At 46.5% G+C, this 24,535-nt stretch overlaps 2 protein-coding genes across 5 annotated transcripts; both read right to left on the reverse strand.

The window, feature by feature from the left end:
• On the reverse strand, window positions 1–11,709 carry LOC128333007 (sulfotransferase 2B1-like). 2 transcript variants are annotated; one of them, XM_053267939.1, is made up of 7 exons: window positions 11,579–11,709; window positions 6,289–6,434; window positions 5,189–5,397; window positions 4,226–4,352; window positions 3,890–3,984; window positions 408–588; window positions 1–304 (listed from the first exon to the last, which is right to left on the reverse strand). In XM_053267939.1, the coding sequence occupies exons 2-7, from the start codon at window positions 6,425–6,427 to the stop codon at window positions 195–197; spliced, it is 861 nt and encodes a 286-aa protein (XP_053123914.1). In that variant the 5' UTR covers window positions 6,428–6,434; window positions 11,579–11,709; the 3' UTR covers window positions 1–194. The 2 variants fall into 2 exon arrangements, with proteins under 2 accessions (XP_053123914.1, XP_053123913.1); XM_053267938.1 differs by lacking the exon at window positions 11,579–11,709 and adding an exon at window positions 8,976–9,133.
• Window positions 11,593–23,392, reverse strand: LOC128333006 (sulfotransferase 2B1-like). 3 transcript variants are annotated; one of them, XR_008310829.1, is made up of 8 exons: window positions 23,093–23,392; window positions 21,360–21,508; window positions 18,737–18,945; window positions 17,790–17,916; window positions 17,426–17,520; window positions 15,903–16,083; window positions 15,203–15,471; window positions 11,593–11,715 (listed from the first exon to the last, which is right to left on the reverse strand). XR_008310829.1 is itself a non-coding variant. In XM_053267936.1 (7 exons), the coding sequence occupies exons 1-7, from the start codon at window positions 23,230–23,232 to the stop codon at window positions 15,362–15,364; spliced, it is 1,011 nt and encodes a 336-aa protein (XP_053123911.1). In that variant the 5' UTR covers window positions 23,233–23,352; the 3' UTR covers window positions 11,708–15,361. The 3 variants fall into 3 exon arrangements, 2 of the variants coding, with proteins under 2 accessions (XP_053123911.1, XP_053123912.1); XM_053267936.1 differs by having other exon boundaries at window positions 11,708–15,471; window positions 23,093–23,352; XM_053267937.1 differs by having other exon boundaries at window positions 11,708–15,471; window positions 21,360–22,416; window positions 23,093–23,114.
• Between the last annotated feature and the right edge of the window lie 1,143 nt (window positions 23,393–24,535).

Genomic DNA, 24,535 nt, shown 5'->3' on the forward strand with positions numbered 1-24,535 from the left:
TTGTGAGTATGGAATTCCTTTTTATTGTGACTCACTTTTAAGAGAAAGCTAAACAGAATTGTTGGGCACTATATCATATACTGCAGGATTCTTTTCAATATTTCTTCTGCCTGGTGATGTCATGAAGGGGCTTGCAGCAGAAGAGATATGGAATGTGAGCACACACAATGCTATGAGGAATTGCCTGGCTATCTTCAGTCCCATGGGAAGGTCATGTTCACACCCCACATTTTCTCCCGATAAACATGATCAAAGTGTTTGCTCTGTGCCACCGTCAAGACGTTCTTCCAGTCTCCGGAGATCCCTGAAACATCACAAGAGGGGGCCATTAACCACAAATAGGTTGTGCCAGATATCTAACTCCTTGAGGGCAACAGCTGTAGACACCCCTTTGACACGGCATTTACCTTTCCTCATTAGCTTTCCTTTACTGTGGTCCATATACATGTCAGGTATTTGGGTGAGGTTGGACATCTTGTTGTCCTTCATCTTCTGGAAGGAGGCATTTTCCACCACTGAGTCAATCTGCTGGCTGTTCAGCTCCTTACCAAGGAAGTGGCAGATCCTCCCCACGCTGCTTCGCAGGTCCTGGGGAGGACAAGAGCAGATAACGAGGGCAGAGGGGTCATGGATGCAGGTTGGCACATAGAGAGCTACTCTTTTATGAGAGGAGTGGAGAGAGTGTCATTGTGTAGAGTCCATCTGGCAAAGTGGATGCCATGCACATTGGCTTCTCAACCACTACTGTGAGGACAAGAGCAGAACGCAAGTCGCTCTCAATCAGTTGAATGCCTGCCTGTCATCTTAGTATAGGGTATCTCTCAGCTAGCACACAACCAGGGAATGTCCAATCACCTAAGGAGGAGATTTTGAAGAATATCAGAATCTAGGTCCCAGCTCAACCGGATGCATACAGTATGGGTGCTAGCTGTGTTCACACATACAAAAGCGGGGATGAGAAGTCCCGACGTGCTGGACACCGTAGGGATATCTGCAGAGGATATCACACCTGGCACACTCCTGATGGGTCCCCTTTCTAATTCTGTGGGCCAGTAAGGTATTGTCCAAACTGACTCAAATGAGAGGACATTTTCAGCACTCTTAACGTTGCAGGAGTTCTCATGGTTCCCACAAGAAAGCCATGACAATCAGTCACTTTTTCTTCTGACCTGCTGGCTCCAGACACGGCGGCCTGGCTAGCCACACCCCCGCATCTGACATCAGACATGGGGCGTTGTTACCATCCAGGTCTGGTTTATATACTAAATATGCTAATTAGCTAGCATACAAAATTAGGCCTGGCTCATAGTGTCACCAAGTGACCAAGTTCTTTTATATAGTGACCATGTAGGATCTGGGCGCAAGGAAGAAAGGAGATCAAACCAATCCTAAAAGGATTCAATGGGCTTTATTGAGTATAAAAGAATAACAACATCAATTCTAGCTGGGCAGAAAGCAGAACACTCTATCAATATTACTAACAGTATTTAAACAGAACATCCTAGCCAGCACCAATATTCAACCCGTGTTCCTAAATAACATATGTGTGTGTATTAAATCTTCCAAAAGCCTAATACAATTCAGATACAGATGGAAAAAAGCGGGGGTAAGGAAAGCTGAGGGCTGGCATGGTTTTGGGGAGATCAGGCATTAGTAGGGGGAAAGGGGAGGGAAGGAGAAGGAGGGGAAAAGATGGAGGGATCCAAGGCTTGTAAAGGCAGCATATTACCAGGATCAGAGAGACTTGAGAGCGATGGATCTCTTCAGCTGAAGGAGCAAGGCCTTTGGTTGGAGACAGGAGCTTTGCAGTTTGCTCAGATCACGGCTGAGAGTCAGAGCACCATGGCTGGAGAAGTCTTGACTTCTCACTGCGCAGTAGAAGTCACAGACAGCTCCTGTCCATGGACAGAGTTCCTGCTTGTTGCCCCGCGGCTTAGCAGCAAACTCTGGGAGTGCTTGTGAGCAGATCTTGCTTGTAGGCACAAGATTGCTAACTCTCTGTCCAGTAGCCTCATTCTTTATAGTTGTATTTTCCTTTGATCTCTCATAGAATCTATTCAAATCTCATCTTTTCCTGGGTCCCCAAAAAGGGTGACAATGCTGTTACCTTCTGGATAATGTCTTTTAATTATTCAAGATATTGGCCAATCCAGAGAGAGATCTGAATCTCGTCTTCTGTAAACTGTGCGCTTGGAAGGGGAGGAGGGGGAACATTGCCCAAAGCAAATCTGCATCTCTGAGCAACAAATGGCATCTTCCCCGATTTGCCAGTCTGACCCCAAAAAGGTGTTAAAGTGTTAGTAAAGTAAGATTTATAGTCTATAGGTGTTTTTCTTTGTACGCATCTACCTATGTTGAATTTCTATAGAGAGCAATTGAGTTAATCGTTGACAAGGATTAACGCTGACTTCTTGCAACATGAGAGGGGAGTTCATCCTCTGGCCTCTTCCACAGACATTACCTGGTATTAGCATTTGGATAGTTTGGCCTGGCTTTTGTGCTCCCTTGAGTATCCATTTCACAATACAATGCTGGATCGCCTCTTCCCTCCCAAACCAGTTGAGATCTGGGGTGTCAGTTCACCTTGAGTTCAGGCATTTAATTGAACCCTTAATATAAAATGACATCAGACACAGGCCTGAATTCCACATACTTCTGAGTTGGTACCTTTAAGTCCAAGGTTGAGGTACATGGTCCGTAACATTCCCCCTCTCTTATGCATTTTGCTCCAGGCAATATGTATAAGACAGACAATGCTTAGGCCAAACTCATAGTAATGATTGTTTTCCCTGATTGCATGTTCACAAGACAGCAGTGGACAGTCTCAATAGCTGTCCCTGCTTCTGTCAGTAGCTGACCCAGTAGGGCTTTAAAAAAAAAATTCACAAGCAGATGCAGTGGCATCTTTAAAAACAAAAACAAAACAAAAAATGTGTTAAGCAGGAGCTCCAATACAGAGTCCTCCCCTGCTGCACCTTTTGTGCACTTGAAGTAACAGTTTAAAGATAAACTTATCCTCAATATTGCTGTTGTGATCTAGAGTGTATATCAGAATGAAGCACCCCCTCTTGGAGAGAGCACCCGCTCTTGTCCAATTTCTTTTGAGTACATCTCCCAGTTACATTTGCTGTAGTCACACAAGCACATGTCTGAGAGAGCATTTTATATGGCCAAATAGTTTGCCAAGCATTTGCCTTCAAATGTGGCAGAGTTTACAACCTCACAGATCCCACAGCAACAGAGGTCTGCCAATTGCCCTTTGTCCTTGGCTGTCCCAGATCACAGGGGTCCACACAGAATGGAGACCTGCAATCCAAGAGGCCAACTGCTTTTATACATTTAAATCATTGTGGCATCACCCAGCAAACAATTCACAACTATCCTCCATCAAATATAAACTCAATAATTATACATTCCTATAAACCAAACATCTAGGGCTCTAGCACATAGACTAAACCCATAAGTACAACATAAGTAAATATGTGCAGACAGATAGATTTTGCAAGGACTGAGTGTACAACACAAATTCAGCCCATTCAGCCATCCTAACAAGTCTCATAAGACAAATCCGTCTGACTCACCTATGGGCAGGAAAGCAGGGACGGCAAACTCCCTAGGCTAGGAGATGTCACGGGGAACCAAGATTGAACCACACTTATGCATGGAACCAGAGGATCTCTTACCCTTGGACTTGAAGGCTAAAATTCAGGGTCTCCATAGCCCCGGGGACCCATCAAAATCTCTAGTCTGTCCCAGGTGGTGTGGTTGCCTGGCCAAGAATGATGATGCTTAATTGCAGGGGAGGGGGGCCTCCAAAGGTCTTTAGGTCCAGGCTCCAAAATTTCCTAGGTGCCCCTCTGTGTGGAACCAGCCAGGGAGGGGACCTTACCTGCTGCATCTCTTCGTAGGTGATGAAGAAGACGTTGGCTCTGTCCTTCATCTCCATCCAGCCTTTCACGTGGTCAAACCAAGAGCCATAGGGCACTGGAGGAGCAAGGAAAGGGTTGAGCATAACCTGCTCCTAGAATATCAGAGTAGGAGGGAACCTCAGAGGGCTTCTAGTCCAACCTCTAAAGATGCCCCAAATACTTGTCTTTAAAAAGTATTTGGAGCACATGCGGAATGATGAACAGCCCCCCATCCTGACATGCAATCAAGGAGAACAAAATGACATGCCAGAAGGTTATACAAGTCCTGCAGGCCAAATGGTCACCAGCTGCCCTACCATTCCCACTCAGGAACTCTTCCAGGTGCTCTTGGACTGTTCCAGGGTCTTTCAATCCCTTCATAGCCTTGGAGAAGTAGTAATGTGAGATCAGCACATCCTTGGGGTTGCGCAAGGTATAGACCACCTGTGGGAGAGGCGGGGGCATTATTCAGAGGGAAACGCATCCCCTTCTCGGCCCCCACAAGGGTCAGGTGGTTGCTTCCACCCAGAGGCAAATGGCAAAATCGGGTGGGGGGTATTTTATTTATTTGTTTGTTTCTCTCCTGCTCTTCCTCCAAGGAGCCCAGAGAGGCATACATGGTGATGTTTATCCTCACAACAACCCTGTGAGGTAGGTTAGCCTGAGAGAGATGTGACAGGCCCAGAATCAGTGAGTTCCATGGCTGAACAAGGATTTGAACTCAGGTCTCCCTGATTCTAGGGCAACACTCTAACCACTATATACAATGCTTCTTCTTGGAAGTGCCATGTGAGGGGGGAAGTGCTATTTCCCAGTATGAGCGAGTACCAGAAAAAACCCCAAGGGTTTGCCCCTCTAACTTGGCAAAGAGGCACCTTTTAACATGGTGATTCACCCTTTTTTAGCAGGGGGAGAATAACTGGCCCTATCCACCCCCAGCACTGTACCTCCAGTGACTTTTGCTGGTGTCCATATTATGTTTCTTTTTAGATTGTAAGCCCTTTGGGGACAAGGATCCATCTTATTTATTTATTATTTCTTTCTCAAATAAATAAATAAATAAATAAATAAATAAATAAATGGGGGAAAGAGTCATTCATGCTCACCTAATAGCAGCAACAACAACAAAAATAGTAGTCTTAATGTAGCCCCATGATTTGCTTCAGTACATAAGTACCTACAATACCTTCCTGTAGACGGTCAGTGCCTTGTACACACTGACCAGGATTTATCTTGTCTGTGACACAGATAGGCAGGAAGAGAGTTTTGCCTTCTCTTACCTTGGCCTTGGAGTTGAGAAAGGATTTAGGGAAAAGCTGGACTGGAAGGTGAGAATTCATCATCCTGGGTGAAGGATATTCAAGGGCAGTCTTCAAGCCACTAACAAATTCCAACCAGGGTGTCCGTTGAAACACTGAGGTACTGCGTACCCAGGTGGGGTCCCCATCATGCCGGATCAAACCCAAGATCTCTGCCATCCAATTGGTCCCTAGAAGGGAGTTCAGCAATCATGATCTTCCCTCTACTCCCACCCCCCTTATACAGATCAGAATGGATCTTCTTTAACAGCTAGCTCTTCTGGCACCCTGCAATCAGATGCTCAGGCCCAGTGCTGAAGTCACAATAAGGATATCCTTTGGGAGAGTCAGAAGGGCAGGATTTTTGTGCTGTGTTAAAACTCCATATGACAAAGATCTCCCAGCTGACAAAGTCCTGGAAAATAAGGCTTTGTGAAGCATCAGGGCTGAATAGGAATGGAATCCAGGCAGTCCAATTCGGATCAATTCAGAAAACAGAAATTGGAAATAGAACCCCACCAGAAGTAATGTTTAAAATCTCATTGCAGAAAATGGGATTTTCAAACTACTGAAATTAGATTTTCAGAAACTGCAATAGATCTCTACCAGAAATCGTACTACAAATCCCATCATGGAAGAGGGCGATGTCCAATCCTGGACATTGGCAATTCTCATTCTATTCTTTCCCATGATCTGAATATAAACAATAGGCTGACGTGGAAATGACTTCTGCAGCTAGAACATACAATATCAGCTCTCAGATGGAAAAGCTCCCTCAGCTCCAGAATTGAAAACAAAGCTAGTCCTGTTCTGACGGGTGTAGCTATAATTGAGCAGATGGTTTCAGAGAACCCGGGGCCCCTACTCTTAAGAGCTCCCCAGCTCCATCCCTCCCTATTTTCTTCATGTTCTCCCTCAGTCTGAGAGGCTGCCAGGGAGAGGGGTGAACATGGGCCCCCTCTCCCCTAGCTATGCCCCTGCCTGTTCCGTCTCCTGCTGGGTAAGTAGCCAACTTCATGTGGCCTTCGCCTTCTTTCTGTGAGCATCAACTGTGACTCGTTGCTACCTGTGTCCATTCCTACCTGATTTCATATAAGCAACGTTCACTACATCGTCATCCAACAGCTGGAATTCATTTTCCACAAAGCTGAGGTTGTCTGCTGTAAACTCGATCATGGGGAAAAAGATCCCCTTGTGGGTGAGATAGGTCACTTCTGACATTGAAAGGCTGCAAAGGGAGAGAGAGAATGAGAAGCACAAGTTATGGGGTTGTTTTTCTTTAAAGCCTTTCTAGGTGTTTTACAGGAATCTTGCAGGGTTGTTATGGGGATCTAGTTAGCCCTTTGATTGGGGGTAAACTGAATTTTCCTGGCAATAAACCACAATAATTTGTCTCTGCTAAAATAATTGCTCTCCTATATTGCATATTGATTTATTGATGAAAGGGCAGGTTCAGACAGCGACCTGTCAACAATCTCCCCATGCAAGATTGTAAAAGCTGCTCTGAAACCTTTTTTATTTTAAGCGCCAGCAGTCTGGTTCCATCTTGGTTCAAGTAGAGCCCGTCCCTTGTGTATAGGCTTTGCTTGCCCCAAAATGTATCCCAGTGCCTAAAAAATCTGAACCCCTCCTTCCGGCACCACTGTCTCACCCATGCTTTGAGAACCCTCAGCTCCACCTGAGTCTCACTGGCCCTGCATGTCGAACAGGTAGCTCTTCAGAGAATGCAACCCTGGGGGTCCGGGACCTCTATATGCTACCTAGAGGAATAAATTTGGCTTCCAGGACCTCCCGACTGCATTTCCCAAAATCGTTGGTGCCAAAGTGCACCCTGACAGCTGACTCAGCTGGGGGGGCGGGCAACGTTGAGCAGGCCTGATCTAGCTGCTGCGTGACGTCCACAACCTTCGCACCAGGCAGGCAAGTCACAATGTGTTCTACATGCGGGTCACAAACCCATCTCTCTATGCCCCTAACAATCTAATCTAAATGATTCACTACTAGGAGGCCCCCATCCCCTGGAGGAGTATCGTCTGTACAAGAGGATATGGGCGTATCACCCAAGGAAGGGTTCTATGCTAAGGGAGTGTGTCCCTCTTCCTCAGACCAATTTCCTCCTTCCCCGAGACCCTCATTCTCCATTACAGCATAAGTGCCATAAGCCTGGGAGTGGGGTGCCTCTAACACATCCTTGAGGGTTTCATCCACACACCTCCGGCCTCCCTAAGCATCTCCAGGTCAGCCACCTCACTTCGAAAGAACAAACTTCTTCCCTGAGAGCCAAGAGCTCTTTGCACCAAGTGCACACCCATGACCTCTGACCCTCAGGCAGATAGCCATTCCTGGAACACTCTGTGAAATAGTCTGGACAGCATTCCCTCCCTTGCTGGCATTCAACTTTCAGAATTGGCTTTGACAGCTATTTAGAATATATAAAGCTTGTTTACTTGAAAGCTAGGTCTTCGCTGCAGTTGTCAGCTAAGTAAAGGTTTTAAGTAATGTCTTCCAAGAAAATTACAAAAGTGGGATAGTAGTCACCTTCTCCATGTATGGAGTATCTCCTTTGTGATTGAGGAGGACCGCCTGTGTTTCCCGCACACTTCCCTGCTAAACCCCACGCCAAACTCCTTCAATATCTGTTGGCAAACGCTTGTTGGCAAAGCTCCGAGGAGCAAATCTCCTCTGGTCTGCGGCTTGTTTTCTCACAAGCTCATTTCAAACTGAGACACCTCAGGAATGTGCCCCCCTCCCTTAAGCGATGTGACTCCCCTGGCGCTAATCCCCCAACCCAACAACTGGCCTATCAAACGACACACAAATCTAGCCCGCCAGAGAACAAACTCTAACAAACTTAGCTTGTCCTTTCCCCCTTTTTTTCTTGTTGGTTGGTTGATTGATCAATTGATTGATTGGATAGATTTAATGATTTGCTGGCTAGCTGGCGGGCGGGCTGGCTGCCGTCTTTAGGAGGGAATCCAAATTTAGTTGCCTCCTCTGGTCTGAGCCTTGTCATCTCCTTTGAGCTGTTAACTCTGCTGTGCCTGCTATTTCTCTTGCCATGCCTTGATTCAGTGCCAAGAGGGTGCTATCTGCTGCTGTGCAAGATACAGGCTTCAACATCTGTTCACTCATAGAACATAATGTCTGAATTGGGCTTCCGTTTCTCTCAGTGGGGGCCACTATGTACACAGGAGGGGAAAATCAAACCAACATCCAGAAGGGAGCTCACACTTGATGTGTGAGTACTGTAAGATATTGACCCTTAGGGGATGGAGCTGCTCAGGGAAGAGCAGAAGGTTCCAAGTTCCCTCTCTGGCTTCTCCAAGATAGGACTGAGAGAGACTCCTGCCTGCAACTTTGGAGAAGCTGCTGCCAAGCTGGGTAGACAATACTGAGCTAGATGGACCAAGGGTCTGACTCAGTATATGGCAGCTTCCTATGTTCCAGCAGTGTACCCACCTCCCTCTAATACTAGGCAAAAAAAAATGCTGCTTTTCAGAATGGGCTTTGTAGGACTATTCCACAAGGGCCAAAATGCCAGGAAGACGTGCTTGAACTTATTGCCTGATAAGCCCCAAGCAGTTCAGAACTCAGCCCATGGGCTCCTGACAAAGCTTCCAAACAAGAGGGTGTGTGAATTTCAGGATAAGAAGGGACCCCCCACAAACACACACACACCTTCTAAGCAAAAGGGCGCCTGGCACCCCTCCATCCCTGAAGAGCTTTGTTAATCCCCCTTCTCTAGAACTAGACAGGATCTCTTACTTACCTTAGAATCCAGCCCGTCACGCTCTGCAGCTGGTAGCCTCTAATTCTGGTCCTCCTCTGCTTTCCCCTCCCTGCTCTCTTCCCAAATGTACCAGCTAAGTTTAACCTTTGCCTTGCCCTCCGGTACAAGGTATGCCACATGTTCTCTCATGAATGATTCTCTGGGCGGCTTACAACAACTTACTGCACTATTTTGTCAATTATTTATCTAGTGGAGGTGTGCTCTCAAATAAAGGCAAGGTGTAACCACATGTTCTCTCATGAATGATCACAAACTTTTTTAGCCACCCCATCAAAAAATTGTTCTCTGGGCAGCTTACGATGACTTACTCCACTATTTTATCAATTATTTGATGAGTGGAGGTGTGCTCCCGAATAAAGGCAACGTGTAACCTAGATTTGTCTCCTTGTCCATCCTTCCCCCCCCCCTTCTGTTTTTTTACAATGAGCAATTTCCAGCTATACATCTACTGGGAGATCACTCAAGCTGGCATCAATCCAACTTACAGTGTGTTACTAATAGATGATGTCAGAGGGTCATTCTATCTTCTGAACAGATGACAGATAAAAACAGAGGAGCAGGACTCCTGTATTTACAGGTTAAACACACACTCAAATGGCTTTAACACAGAAATATGGGTCGGATTATGAACTGACAGAGGCTGAAATGTCCGATAAAGACTTCTGATCAGAAATACTGTTTCGAAGTCCGTGGTACCTAGTCCTACAAAGTACAGGAGTGGAACCCTTAAGTTGTGGGGGTAAATTCTTGAGATAAATGACCTCAGTGCAGTAGTACTGGTCACCTCCAGAATTGACTACTGCAATGCGCTTTATATGGGGCTGCCTTTGTACATAGTCTGGAAGCTGCAGTTGGTCCCGAATGTGGAAGCTAGTTTTGTCTCTGGGTCATCTTGGAGAATGCATATCATTCCTTTCTTAAAAGATCTACACTGGCTGCCAATAGGTTTCTGGGCAAAATACAAGGTCTTGGTTATAACCTATAAAGCCTTAAACACCTTGGGCCCTGGTTATTTAAGAGGATGCCTTCTTCGCTATGAACCACACTGCCCATTGAGATCATCTGGAGAGGTTGGTCTGCAGTTGCCACCAGCTCATCTACAGTTGCCACCAGTGGCTACTCGGGGACGGGCCTTCTCCATTGCTGCCCTGAAGCTTTGGTAGCTTTACGCCTATGCGATGAATACCAGAAGTCAGGCTGCTTCAGATCGGAGGATCAGGTTGCACAGCTGGATTCTCAAGAAATCTAGTGAGCCAACCACAATCCAAGGATCCACAGTTTGGCGAGATTTAGGGTGGGTTGTCTTTGTTTTCTGCAATTTCTGGGGCTCAGGGATGATTTCCAGTGCTCAGGGGGTGATTTTCAGGGTCCCGGAGTGATTTTTTCCCCCTATTTTAAACTGTATTTTGCAAACCTTTCGCAACCATGATTCCTCCAAACTTCTGTTTCCCATTGGTTTTAATACCTTGCCAACCATGAATTCACCAACCGTGAGGTTTTCCCAGAATGGAACCCTCGTGGTTGGTGAGGGGGGACTGTATTTCTCTAGGTAAACTGCTTTGGGAACGTTTGTTGAAAAGCAGTATAAATAAATATCTTTCACCGTACAGTGTAAACAGGTACAGTCATTCCCATGTTCTGCTGAACACAGTCACAGAAGTACACTTCCTGTCTGTACCGTGCATTTGAAGGCCTTTTCCCACCCCTAAAATGGATGCAGGTACAGTCATTCACACAAACACCTGCATGAGTGTGCAGGCATCTGTACACTCGTCCAGCATAATGTCTGTATCAGGTTCAAGTCTCTGGGTGATGGAGGAAGTCGCTGTGTAGATTACCTTCCTGTCCCAGCATGCATTTAAACTCAATTAGAAATGCCAGTTTTTATACATATTTAAAACTGGGGGGTGGGGGTTTTCAAATTGGGGGCTTCACTTTGGAACTCGCTATCTTTACAACCCCAGGGCACTGGAGTGGATCCACCTTGGAGTTTGGACTCATGACACGCTTGCCAAGAGGCAGATCAGCATTGATGTGTCCTGACTCTGTCCAGACTTTTTAAGAGAGCCAAGAACATCCAGTACATCACTGTTTACTGTGCAGTTGCTATTGCCTTCTGTGTTGTTCTGTTGGCTCGCTCACGAGGAAAGGGGGTGCCCATACATGGCCACAGTCCCAAGTACAAGGGCATACCCGCAAACAGCCCCACAAACCAAAGCTCTGACAACTGCTCTATCCCCAGCCCTCGGCCATAATTCTCCTCTGCAATTCAAGAGCCATCTCACACGCAAAGTTGAAAGAGCAGCACGTGCTCCCTGTTTGCTTGGTAAGAAAAAGTGTAAAAATTTTAAAAACACACACAAACACCAAAACCACGTTCCTTGCTCAGAAGGCTCATTCACACGACAAATGCCTCCTTGCAGTCATCAGATGTCCACATCACTAGCACAAGAGAAGTTCAAAAGCAATTTGAGCCCATCACTTCACCCAAACACATGCGCACACACAGACACATCTTAACACAGCATTTCTAGAACTTTTGCAACACACCCCTGCTTCTATGACACTTGCCAAATTCCTACCTCAACCTCCCAGCAGCCAGCTCTTCTGTAGGTGAGCACAAGGAGAGCTGGTCTTGTGGTAGCAAGCATGACTTGTCCCCTTAGCTAAGCAGGGTCCACCTTGGTTTCATATGAATAGGAGACGTGATGTGTGAGCACTGTAAGTAAGTAAGTAAATTTATTATGGTCCTTAGACCAGCTTAACATTTAAAATAATGCATTTATAATTTACAAAATATTCAAATTGCTTATAGAAGCTCTAAGAAGTTTGGATTCAACAAAACAAAACTTAGCCACATTTATAGAAGTAACAGGTTTCTTGGGACATGCCCAGTTGATGCAATTTTGTTTTCAGAGCTATTTCCTATTTAGATGTAAAGCTGTCAATTAATACTAAAGGCACTAAACCGACTGGGAAGAAAACCAAATCCAGATTTTCATTTTCAAGGTGGTAACCCCAACTTCTCTACAAAGAGCCACGTTAGCTGAGCCTCTGGGGGCTTGAAGGATGGCCCTTAAGAATTTAGTTTGAACTGCTTCTAAGATTGTAAAATTATCAAAAGGCCCAATTTGCGCGCCATAAACAATTGGCGGGTATATTTTAGCTTTAAATAATCTGACAGCCGCCGGGACAAAAGGAGCACCTCTCGAGAAGTAAAAAGATTTTATCACATTTTCCGTCTGTTGGGCACTGTGAGAAACAAAGCTAAGATGAGCTTTCCAGGATCCGCTGGAATGAAATACAACCCCTAAATACTTGCAAACCTTGACCTGCTCAATATTATGTCCATTTATGGACAATTTATGAGTTTTGGGGTGTTTTGCAAAAACTATCACCTTAGTCTTGGTATAGTTTACCTCCACGGCTTCCTTCACGGCTTAACCCTATCGTGGTTTGAGATAATAGGACAATATCATCAGCATAAAGCAGTAACGAAACAATAGAAAAACCCCAACTTCAAGTATACACTGATGGGATCTGAGCTGTCGGTGACTGACCAGGAGAGGGATCTTGGGGTCATGGTGGACAGCTCGTTGAAAGTGTCGACTCAATGTGCGGCAGCTGTAAAAAAGGCCAATTCCATGCTAAGGATTATTAGGAAGGGGACTGATAATAAAACGGCTAATATTATAATGCCCTTATACAAAATTATGGTGCAACCACAATTGGAGTATTGTATACAATTCTGGTCACCACATCTCAAAAAAGGACATTGTTGAACTGGAAAAGGTGCAGAAGAGGGCAACCAAGATGATCAGGGGCCTACAGCACCTTTCTTATGAGGCAAGACTACAACACCTGTGGCTTTTTAGTTTAGAAAAAAAAACAACTGCGGGGAGATATGATAGAGGTCTATAAAATCATGCATGGTGTGGAGAAAGTGGATAGAGAGAAATTGTTCTCCTTCTCACACAACACTAGAACCAGGGGTCATCCCATGAAATTGATGGCCAGGAAATATAGGCCCAACAAACGGAGGTACTTTTTCACACAACGCATAATCAACTTGTGGGATTCTCTGCCACAAGATGTGGAGACAGCCAACAACCTGGATGGCTTTAAGAGGGGTTTGGATAACTTCATGGAGGAGAGCTCTATCAACGGCTACTAGTTAGAGGGCTATAGGCCACCTACAGCCTGAAAGTCAGGATGCCTCTGAGTACCAGTTGCAGGGGATTAACAGCAGGAGAGAGGGCATGCTCTCAACTCCTGCCTGTAGGCTTCCAGCAGTATCTGGTGGGCCACTGTGTGAAACAGGATGCCGGACTAGATGGGCCTTGGGCCTGATCCAGCAGGGCTGTTCTTATGCCTATTCACAAGTTTAGGGGGAAGAAGAGCAAGGTCATTCAGATGAGAAATTATTGAATTTATATAAAAATTAAATAAAACAGGGGCAAGAATACAACCTTGTCATACTCCTCTATAAGTAGGTATCTCAGCTGAGAGATGCCCTTTCCTACTACACCGCACTCTGAGGCGGGTGTTCTGATGAAAATTGTAGATTAATAAAAGTAAATGTGGATCTATTGATGATTTCTTTAACTTCATCCAAAGTCTCTGGAAATAGAATCAAAAGCTGCTTTAAAATCTATAAACGCAGCATACAGGGAGGATTTAGGCGAGGAGGAATATTTCTCAGCTAAGTACTGTAAAATAAATTCTTCCTGTGTTGTAGAATATCCTTCTCGAAATCCCGCTTGTTCAGCGGATAAGATATCCTGAGTATTCAGCCATTCCTGTAGTTTCCCCAAGAGATGTCTAGCATAGAGTTTACTAATCATGCTAAGGAGAATAATCGAGTGATAATTATTAGGATCCTTCCTCCCTTGATCCTCTCTTGTAAATGGGGACTATTACCGAGACACCTCAATCCTCGGGCATTTTTGAAGTAGGATCTATGAAGGTAAATAAGGAAGCAAGAAGAGGAGCCCACCAGTCAAGGTTTTTGTGAATAATTTCAATTGTAATACAGTCAATTCCAGAAGCTTTACCCGTCTTACATTTTTTAATCAAAGTGTCAACTTCCGAGACAGTGATTGGGCTCCAGCTTGGAAACTGGTCTGGCTTATAATCAATTATAGACGAATGGGAGCCCTCTTTTTGATATAACATTGAGATATTGTTCCCATATCCCATCTGGAATTGCCAAATTAGAAATAGAAGGGGCCCTCCCTAAAGGACATGAAATTTGCCGCCAGAATCTAGTCTGATTTTTAAGTTTAGAAGCGGCAATGAGGTCAGCCCATTCCTTTTCTTTGGCCTGGAGTTTCTTATTTCTTAGCAAGTTCTTATATTGCTTCTTGAGGGTTACCAAAGTTTGTGGTGCAACATTAGAGGTGCCTTTGCCATACAATTTAAAGTGATAAATTAATTTCCTCTTGGCCTTGAGGCATTCCTGGTCAAACCAGGTATGCGAAGAGCGATTAAATATCTTGAGAGGTGCGGAGGTTGAGCTTGTTAGAGCTGATGTAAGAGAAGCGATCAGACGATCATATAACTCAACTGGGGATGGTTCTGTACCATTATAAAAGCCATTGATTATATCTGTCTGGAGGCCAGACACCACAGGGGAGTATAGTATTTTTTAAATACATTGTTGAAGAGCTGGTGTCCATCTGGCCCTAATCCAGACCTATTCCTCCTTACTTACAAGGCGCTGAAGAAACTCTAAATAAAGTGTTTCATTTAATACCAAAGTCAAAATGAGAGGTGAATGATCACTTTCAGTAAGTGTAATCACCCGAAAATCCCTCATATAAGGTAATACATAGGGTAAATAAGGTAATACATTTCTAGATACCACCATATAATCGATGAGGGATGGTCTGGTACCTGCCCAATGACAGTATTCTGCCGGGAAATCGGAAGCTATGGCCCCATGAAGTAAATGAAGATCTGCTCTTCTAAATGTCTGAGTAAGATTTAAGCACGATTTAAGTAGTTTCCCGCGGTATCTTTAATTTTCCTTTTAAAAAAACTCTTGAAGAAAAGCCTCCTTGAATGAGCCATGGATGACTCTTGGTCTCGTCAGGAAAATGGTTTGGATTACCTATTTGCAAATCCAGATGGACTGTTGGTATTTCAGCAGAACATTTTGGAGACATATGATTGCGAGCATGGACTTCCTTTTTATTGTGACTCACTTTTAGGAGCAAGCTAAACAGGATTGTTGGAGACTATATCATATACTGCAAGATTCTTTTCAATATTTCTTCTGCCTGGTGATGCCATGAAGGGGCTTGCAGCAGATGAGATATGGAATATGAGCACACACAATGCTATGAGGAATCGCCTGGCAATCTTCAGTCCCATGGGAAGGTCATGTTCATACCCAACATTTTCTCCCGATAAACACGGTCAAAGTGTTCACTCTGGGCCACTGTCAAGAGGTTCTTCCAGTCTCCGGAGATCCCTGAAACACCACAAGAGGGGGCCATTAACCACAAATAGGTTAACATAGGAATATAGGAAGCTGCCACATACTGAGTCAGACCATTGGTCTATCTAGCACAGTGTTGTCTTCACAGACTAGCAGTGGCTTCTCCAAGGTTGCTGGCAGGAATCTCTCTCAGCCCTATCTTGGAGAAGCCAGGGAGGGAGCTTAGACCCTTCTGTTTTTCCTAGAGTGGGTCCATCCCCTGAAGGGAATCTCTTACCGTGCTCACACTTCAAGTCTCCATTTCATATGCAACCAAGGCAGACCCTGCTTAGCTAAGGGGACAAGTCATGCTTGCTGCCACAAGACCAGCTCTCCTCTCCCCTAGACCAGCTCTCCTCTATTGCGCCAGATATCCAACTACTTGAGAGCAACAGCTGTAGGCACCCCTCTGACACTGCATTTACCTTTCCTCATTAGCTTTCCTTTACTGTGGTCCATATACATGTCGGGTACTTGGGAGAAGTTGGACATCTTGTTGTCCTTCATCTTCTGGAAGGAGGCATTTTCCACCACCGAGTCAATCTGCTGGCTGTTCAGCTCCTTACCAAGGAAGTGGCAGATCCTCCCCACACTGCCTCGCAGGTCCTGGGGAGGACAAGAGCAGATAACGAAGGCTGAGGGGGCATGGATGCAGGTTGGCGCAAGGAGAGCTACCCTTTTATGAGAGGAGTGGAGAGAGTGTCATTGTGTAGGGTCCATCTGGCAAGGGGGATGCCATGCACATTGGCTTCTCAACCACTACTGTGAGGACAAGAGCAGAACGCAAGTTGCTCTCCATCAGTTGAATGCCTGCCTGTCATCTTAGTATAGGGTATCTCTCAACTAGCACACAACCAGGGAATGTCCAATCACCTAAGCAGGAGATTTTGAAGAATATCAGAATCTAGGTCCCAGCTCAACCTTACGCATACAGTATGGGTGCTAGCTGTATTCACACGTACAAAGGTGGAGAGGAGAAGTCCCAACATGCTGGACACCGTAGGGATATCTGCAGAGGATATCATACCTGGCACGCTCTTGTCACATCCTCTTCCTTATTCTGTGGGCCATGAAGGTATTGTCCAAACTGACTCAAATGAGAGGACATTTTCAGCACTCTAACGTTGCAAGAGTTTCATGGTTCCCACAAGACAACCATGATAATCAGTCACTTTTCTTTCTAACCTGCTGGCTCAGGGAGGGGTGCATAGGCCTCAGTGGGCAGAGCCCACTGTGTCATTCACCCCTCCAGCTGGACAGGTCATGCTTATGGCCCCCTTTGTCTGAAGGGGGGGCACCATAAAGGTGATGGCTGAGGATGCCATGAGTGGCAAGCTGGATCCCACTTCAGAGAAAGGATGTGGTAAGTATGAGCCGGTTGGCCGGATTGGCTCTCCCTGCCTTTAAAGGCAAGGAGAATCGCTCCAGCCCACACTATTTTTCTCTCAAATGGGGCAACATGGCCCCGTTCGGGACTTAAAGAAGGTCCCCCCCCCCGCATCTGACATTCTTTGAACCCATTCACCCAATGGTGGCTCCACCCCTGTGGGTAATTTAAAAAAATCAGCCTGTTCAGCCATCGTGACTAGTCTGGGTTTGTTTCGAACACCCATCATAAGACGAAACTGTCTGACTCACCCATGGGCAAGGAAGCAGGGACGGCAAACTCCCTAGGCTGGGAGATGTCACAGGGAACCAAGACTGAACCACACTTATGCATGGAACCAGAGGATCTCTTACCCCTGAACTTCTGGGCCAAGGTTCAGGGCCTCCATAGCCCCTGGGACCCCTCAAAACCTCTTTAGTCTGTCCTGGGCAGTGTGGTCGCCTGGCCAAGAATAATGATGCTTAATTCGCAGGGGAGCGGCCCTCCAAAGGTCTTTAGGTCCAGGCTCCAAAATTCCCTAGGTGCTCCTCTGTGTGGAACCAGCCAGGGCAGGGACCTTACCTGCTGCATCTCTTCGTAGGTGATGAGGAAGAAGTTGGCTCTGTCCTTCATCTCCATCCAGCCTTTCACGTGGTCAAACCAAGAGCCATAGGGCACTGGAGGAGCAAGGAAAGGGTTGAGCATAACCTGCTCCTAGAATATCAGAGTAGGAGGGAACCTCAGAGGGCTTCTAGTCCAACCTCTAAAGATGCCCCAAATACTAGTCTTTTAAAAGTATTTGGAGCACATGCAGAAATGCCCCTTTGGATGAACAGCCCCCACTCCCAACATGCAATCAAGGGCAACAAAATGACATACTGGAATGTTATGCAAGTCCTGCAGGCCCAAAGGAAGCCATAGGGTGAGTGGTCACCAGCTGCCCTACCATTCCCACTCAGGAACTCTTCCAGGTGCTCTTGGACTGTTCCAGGGTCTTTCAATCCCTTCATAACCTTGGAGAAGTAGTAGTGTGAGATCAGCACGTCCTTGGGGTTGCGTAAGGTATAGACCAGCTGTGAGAGAGGCGGGGGCATCATTCAGAGGGAAACGCATCCCCTTCTCAGACCCCACATGGGTCAGATGGTTGCTTCCACCCAGAGGCAAAAGGCAAAATCAGGTCAGGGGGTTATTTTATTTATTTATTTATATCTCCTGCTCTTCCTCCCAGGAGCCCAGAGCGGCATACATGGTGATGTTTATCCTCACAACAACCCTGTCAGGTAGGTTAGGCTGAGAGAGATGTGACAGGCCCAGAATCACCCAGTGAGTTTCATGGCTGAACCCAGGTCTCCTTGATTCTACTCCAACACTCTAAGCACTACACCATGCTTCCTCTTGGAAGTGCCATGTGAGGGGGGAAGTGCTATTTCCCAGTATGAGCAAGGAACAGAAAACACCTCAAGGGTTTGCCCCTGCTAACCTGGCAAAGAGGCACCTCTAAATGTGATGAATCTCTTTTTTTTAGCAGGGGGAAAGTAACTGGCCCTATCCACCCCAGCACAGTACCTCCAGTGACTTTTGTTGGTGTCTGTCTCATTTTTCCTTTAAGATTGTGAGCACTTTGGGGACAAGTATCCATCTTATTTATTTATTATTTATCTCTCAAATAAATAAATAGTACATAAATACTAAGGGGAAAGAGTCATTCATGCTCACCTAACAGCAGCAGCAGCAACAACAACGACAACAGGCTTAATATGGCCCCATGATTTGCTTCAGTACATAAGTACCTACAGTACCTTCCTGTAGACGGTCGGTGTCAAGTACGCACTGACCAGGATTTCTCTTGTCTGTGGCACAGATAGGCAGGAAGAGAGTTTTGCCTTCTCTTACCTTGGCCTTGGAGTTGAGAAAGGATTTAGGGAAAAGCTGGACTGGAAGGTGAGAATTCATCATCCTGGGTGAAGGATATTTCAGGGCATTCTTCAAGCCGCTAACACATTCCAACCAGGGTGTCCGTTGAAACACTGAGGTACTGCGTACCCAGGTGGGGTCCCCATCATGCTGGATCAAACCCAAGATCTCCGCCATCCAGTTGGTCCCTAGAAGGGAGTTCAGCAATCATGATCTTCCCTCTACTCCCCACCCCCTTATATGAATCAGAATGGATCTTCTTTAACAGCTAGCTCTTCTGGCACCCTGCAATCAGATGCTCAGGCCCAGTGCTGAAGTCACAGTAAGGATATCCTTTGGGAGAGTCAGAAGGGCAGGATTTTTGTGCTGTGTTAAAACTCCACATGACAAAGATCTCCCAGCTGACAAAGTCCTGGAAAATAAGGCTGTGTGAAGCTTCAGGGCTGAATAGGAATGGAATCCAAGCAGGCCGATTCGGATCGATTCAACACAAAAACAGCAATCGGAAATTCAGGGCTGAACTCAGGTCTCCTTGATTCTACTCCAACACTCTAAGCACTACGCCATGCTTCCTCTTGGAAGTGCCATGTGAAGGGGGAAGTGCTATTTCCCAGTATTTTTCTACCAGAAGTAATGTTGAAAATCCCATTGCAGAAAATCATGCTGCTCGGCATCCGACTGGGTGCCCCAGCCTCCTACAAGAAGCACCAGGCTTGGGGGCTTCTGGTTGTCCAAAGGGCCCATGCAGGGGGTGGAGTTTCGCCCACGCTACCAGCTCCAACGCTGCCGGCAAGCCTCAGTTCGTCTCTGGAAGACACCCTCCCTCCCTAAGGTACAGTCTGGGTTTCAGCTGGTCGCCTTTGGGGGCCGGGAAAGAATTTTTCTGAGCGTTCACCTGATAGGCTGTTGGTGCGCGTCCTTTTTTGCCTGCCCTGGAACGGACTGTTCTTTAGTTAGCTAGTGAAGTTTTTAACCCCTCCCGGTCACAATTTAGCAGGCACAGTGCGGCTGGTAAGCAACTTCAGCCAAGCGTTTGGCTATCGGTTGGCCAGGGCGACGCTCGAGAGACTGCACGGCTCAGGGAGATCTGCCCTGGATCGATCCACTCTGTCGGGCTAAGCTCCCTGGAATCGCTGAACGGCTACCGGGGGGGGGGGGTGCTGCTCTGGCAGAGGCCTGGCCTTAGGCCGGCTAAGAGGGACAGCCCTCACTCTAGAGCAGGGATTCTCAACGTGTGGGTCCCCAGATGTAATTGGACTTCAACTCCCATAATTCCCAACCGAAGGCCACTGAGGCTGGGGATTATGGGAGTTGAAGTCCAATTACATCTGGGGACCCACACGTTGAGAAACCCTGCTCTAGATTATTGGGGATGTCTGGAGCCAAGGTGTGTCGCCCTATGCCATAGGCGAGGCATGCCCTGGTGGTGCATGTCTGGTCATACCGCACCGTATGGGGTGGAGAGCCAGTCCCTGTTCTTTAACAAGTTGATTATGAGTTAATAAAATTGTGGCCCTTATTTTATACCAACACTCTGTGAGGCGGTTCCCACAAGGCGGTTCCCACAGTGGGAGCCGCCTGGGGAGGGTGAGCAGGGAGAGCAGACTTAGCCTGCTCTCCCCGCACATGAGCAGGAAGTCTGCTCCAGGAAGCCACAGTGGCTGCCCACGCGACTGCCAGCTCCGTTACGGAACCAGCATGGGCTGGGAGGATCGGGGACTACACAGCCCCCGGAAGCTCCAGCATGCCCTGTGTGAGCGCGCAGGGCATGCTAGAGAGACCCCCGAGCCAGGAGGCTGCTTTTAAGCCTCCCGGTCAAGGTTCTACTCGTGAGCCACGCCATGGCAACTCAAGATCAAAATTACCAGGTTAGCAGAGCACTCGCTCCGCTAACCTCAGCTAAGGGGATGGTGTCTAAGCAGGTGACCAGCTGTGGTGAGACTGGGCTCAGCTGAGAGCCCAGTGATTCTCACGCGTGGGCGAAATCAGGCTAGGCTCCTTTAGCCCGATCGCCCCCAATCGTGAGGATCATCTCTGTGTCTTGTGTCTTCTTGGGTGCTGGGCAATGGGATTTTCAAACCACTGAAATTAGATTTTCAGAAACTGAAATAGAACTCTACCAGAAAACGTTTTACAAATCCCATCATGGAAGAGGGCGATGTCCAATCCTGGACATTGGCAATTCTCATTCTATTCTTTCCCATGATCTGAATGTAAACAATAGGCTGACGTGGAAATGACTTCTGCAGCTAGAACATACAATATCAGCTCTCAGATGCAAAAGCTCCCTCAGCTCCAGAATTGAAAACAAAGGAAGTCCTGTTCTGAGGGGTATAGTTATAATTGAGCAGATGGTTTCAGAGAACCCGGGGCCCCCTGTTCCAGAGAGCACCCCAGATCCACCCCTCCCCTCCCTATGTTTTTCATGATCTCCCTCAGTCTGAGAGGCCACAAGGGAGAGGGGTGAACATGGGCCCCCTCTCCCCTAGCTGTGCCCCTGCCTGTCCCGTCTCCTGCTGGGTAAGTAGCCAACTTCATGTGGCCTTCACCTTCTTTCTATGAGCATCAACTGTGACTCGTTGCTACCTGTGTCCATTCCTACCTGATTTCATATAAGCAACATTCACTACATCGTCATCCAACAGCTGAAATTCATTTACCACAAAGCTGAGATTGTCTGCTGTATAATCATCGAGCATGGGGAAAAAGATCCCCTTGTGGGTGAGATAGGTCACTTCTGACATTGAAAAGCTGCAAAGAGAGAGAGAGAATGAGAAGCACAAGTTATGGAGTTGTTATTTCTTTAAAGCCTTCCTAGGTGTTTTACAGGAATCTTGCAGGGTTGTTATGGGGATCTAGTTAGCAAGTGCACACCCATGACTTCTGACCATCAGGCAGATAGTCATTCCTGGAACACTCTGTGCAATAGTCTGGACAGCATTCCCTCCCTTGCTGGCATTCAACTTTCAGAATTGGCTTTGACAGCTATTTAGAATATATAAAGCTTGTTTACTTGAAAGCTAGGTCTTCGCTGCAGTTGTCAGCTAAGTAAAGGTTTTAAGTTCTGTCTTCCAAGAAAATTACAAAAGTGGGATAGTAGTCAACTTCTCCTCGTGTGGAGTATCTCCTTTGTGATTGAGGGGGACCGCCTGTGTTTCCCGCACACTTCCCTGCTAAACCCCACGCCAAACTCCTTCAATATCTGTTGGCAAACGCTTGTTGGCAAAGCTCCGAGGAGCAAATCTCCTCTGGTCTGCGGCTTGTTTCCTCACAAGCTCATTTCAAACCGAGACACCTCAGGAATGTGCCCCCCCTCCCTTAAGCGATGTGACTCCCCTGGCGCTAATCCCCCAACCCAACAACTGGCCTATCAAACGACACACAAATCTAGCCCGCCAGAGAACAAACTCTAACAAACTTAGCTTGTCCTTTCCCCCTTGTTTTCTTGTTGGTTGGTTGATTGATCAATTGATTGATTGGATAGATTTAATGATTTGCTGGCTAGCTGGCGGGCGGGCTGGCTGTCGTCTTTAGGAGGGAATCCAAATTTAGTTGCCTCCTCTGGTCTGAGCCTTGTCTTCTCCTTTGAGCTGTTAACTCTGCTGTGCCTGCTATTTCTCTTGCCATTCCTTGATTCAGTGCCAAGAGGGTGCTATCTGCTGCTGTGCAAGATACAGGCTTCAACATCTGTTCACTCATAGAACATAATGTCTGAATTGGGCTTCCGTTTCTCTCAGTGGGGGCCACTATGTACACAGGAGGGGAAAATCAAACCAACATCCAGAAGGGAGCTCACACTTGATGTGTGAGTACTGTAAGATATTGACCCTTAGGGGATGGAGCTGCTCTGGGAAGAGCAGAAGGTTCCAAGTTCCCTCTCTGGCTTCTCCAAGATAGGACTGAGAGACATGCCTGCCTGCAACCTTGGAGAAGCCACTGGGAGTCTGTGTAGACAATACTGAGCTAGATGGACCTATGGTCTGACTCAGTATATGGCAGCTTCCTATGTTCCAGAAGCGTACCCACCTCCCTCTAATGCTAGGCAAAAAAAATGCTGCTTTTCAGAATGGGCTTTGTAGGACTATTCCACAAGGGCCAAAATGCCAGGAAAACGTGCTTCAACTGATTGCCTGATAAGCCCCAAGCAGTTCAGAACTCAGCCCATGGGCTCCTGACAAAGCTTCCAAACAAGAGGGTGTGTGAATTTCAGGATAAGAAGGGACCCCCCACAAAAACACACACACCTTCTCAGCAAAAGGGCACCTAGCACCCATCCATCCCAGAAGAGCTTTGTTAATCCCCCTTCTCTAGAACTAGACAGGATCTCTTACTTACCTTAGAATCCAGCCCGTCACGCTCTGCAGCTGGTAGCCTCTAATTCTGGTCCTCCTCTGCTTTCCCCTCCCTGCTCTCTTCCCAAATGTACCAGCTAAGTTTAACCTTTGCCTTGCCCTCCGGTACAAGGTATGCCACATGTTCTCTCATGAATGATTCTCTGGGCGGCTTACAACAACTTACTGCACTATTTTGTCAATTATTTATCTAGTGGAGGTGTGCTCTCAAATAAAGGCAAGGTGTAACCACATGTTCTCTCATGAATGATCACAAACCTTTTTAGCCACCCCATCAAAACATTGTTCTCTGGGCAGCTTACGACAACTTACTTCACTATTTTGTCAATTATTTGATGAGTGGAGGTGTGTACTCCAATAAAGGCAACGTGTAACCTAGATTTGTCTCCTTGTCCATCCTCCCCCCCCCCCCGCCGCTTTCTGTTTTTTTACAATGAGCAATTTCCAGCTGTACATCTATTGGGAGATCACTCAAGTTGGCATCAATCCAACTTACAGTGTGTTACTAATAGATGATGTCAGAGGGTCATTCTATCTTCTGAACAGATGACAGATAAAAACAGAGGAGCAGGACTCCTGTATTTACAGGTTAAACACACACTCAAATGGCTTTAACACAGAAATATGGGTCGGATTATGAACTGACAGAGGCTGAAATGTCCGATAAAGACTTCTGATCAGAAATACTGTTTCGAAGTCCATGGTACCTAGTCCTACAAAGTACAGGAGTGGAACCCTTAAGTTGTGAGGGTAAATTCTTGAGATAAATGACCTCAGTGCAGTAGTACTGGTCACCTCCAGAATTGACTACTGCAATGCGCTTTATATGGGGCTGCCTTTGTACATAGTCTGGAAGCTGCAGTTGGTCCCGAATGTGGAAGCTAGTTTTGTCTCTGGGTCATCTTGGAGAATGCATATCATTCCTTTTTTAAAAGATCTACACTGGCTGCCAATAGGTTTCTGGGCAAAATACAAGGTCTTGGTTATAACCTATAAAGCCTTAAACACCTTGGGCCCTGGGTATTTAAGAGGATGCCTTCTTCGCTATGAACCACACTGCCCATTGAGATCATCTGGAGAGGTTGGTCTGCAGTTGCCACCAGCTCATCTGCAGTTGCCACCAGTGGCTACTCGGGGACGGGCCTTCTCCATTGCTGCCCTGAAGCTTTGGTAGCTTTACGCCTATGCGATGAATACCAGAAGTCAGGCTGCTTCAGATCGGAGGATCAGGTTGCACAGCTGGATTCTCAAGAAATCTAGTGAGCCAACCACAATCCAAGGATCCACAGTTTGGTGAGATTTAGGGTGGGTTGTCTTTGTTTTTTGCAATTTCTGGGGCTCAGGGATGATTTCCAGCGCTCAGGGGGTGATTTTCAGGGTTCCGGAGTGATTTTTTTTTTCTATTTTAAACTGTATTTTGCAAACC

Source organism: Hemicordylus capensis, chromosome 7 (genome assembly GCF_027244095.1).
Source record: "Hemicordylus capensis ecotype Gifberg chromosome 7, rHemCap1.1.pri, whole genome shotgun sequence".
Taxonomy (NCBI): Eukaryota; Metazoa; Chordata; class Lepidosauria; order Squamata; family Cordylidae; genus Hemicordylus; species Hemicordylus capensis.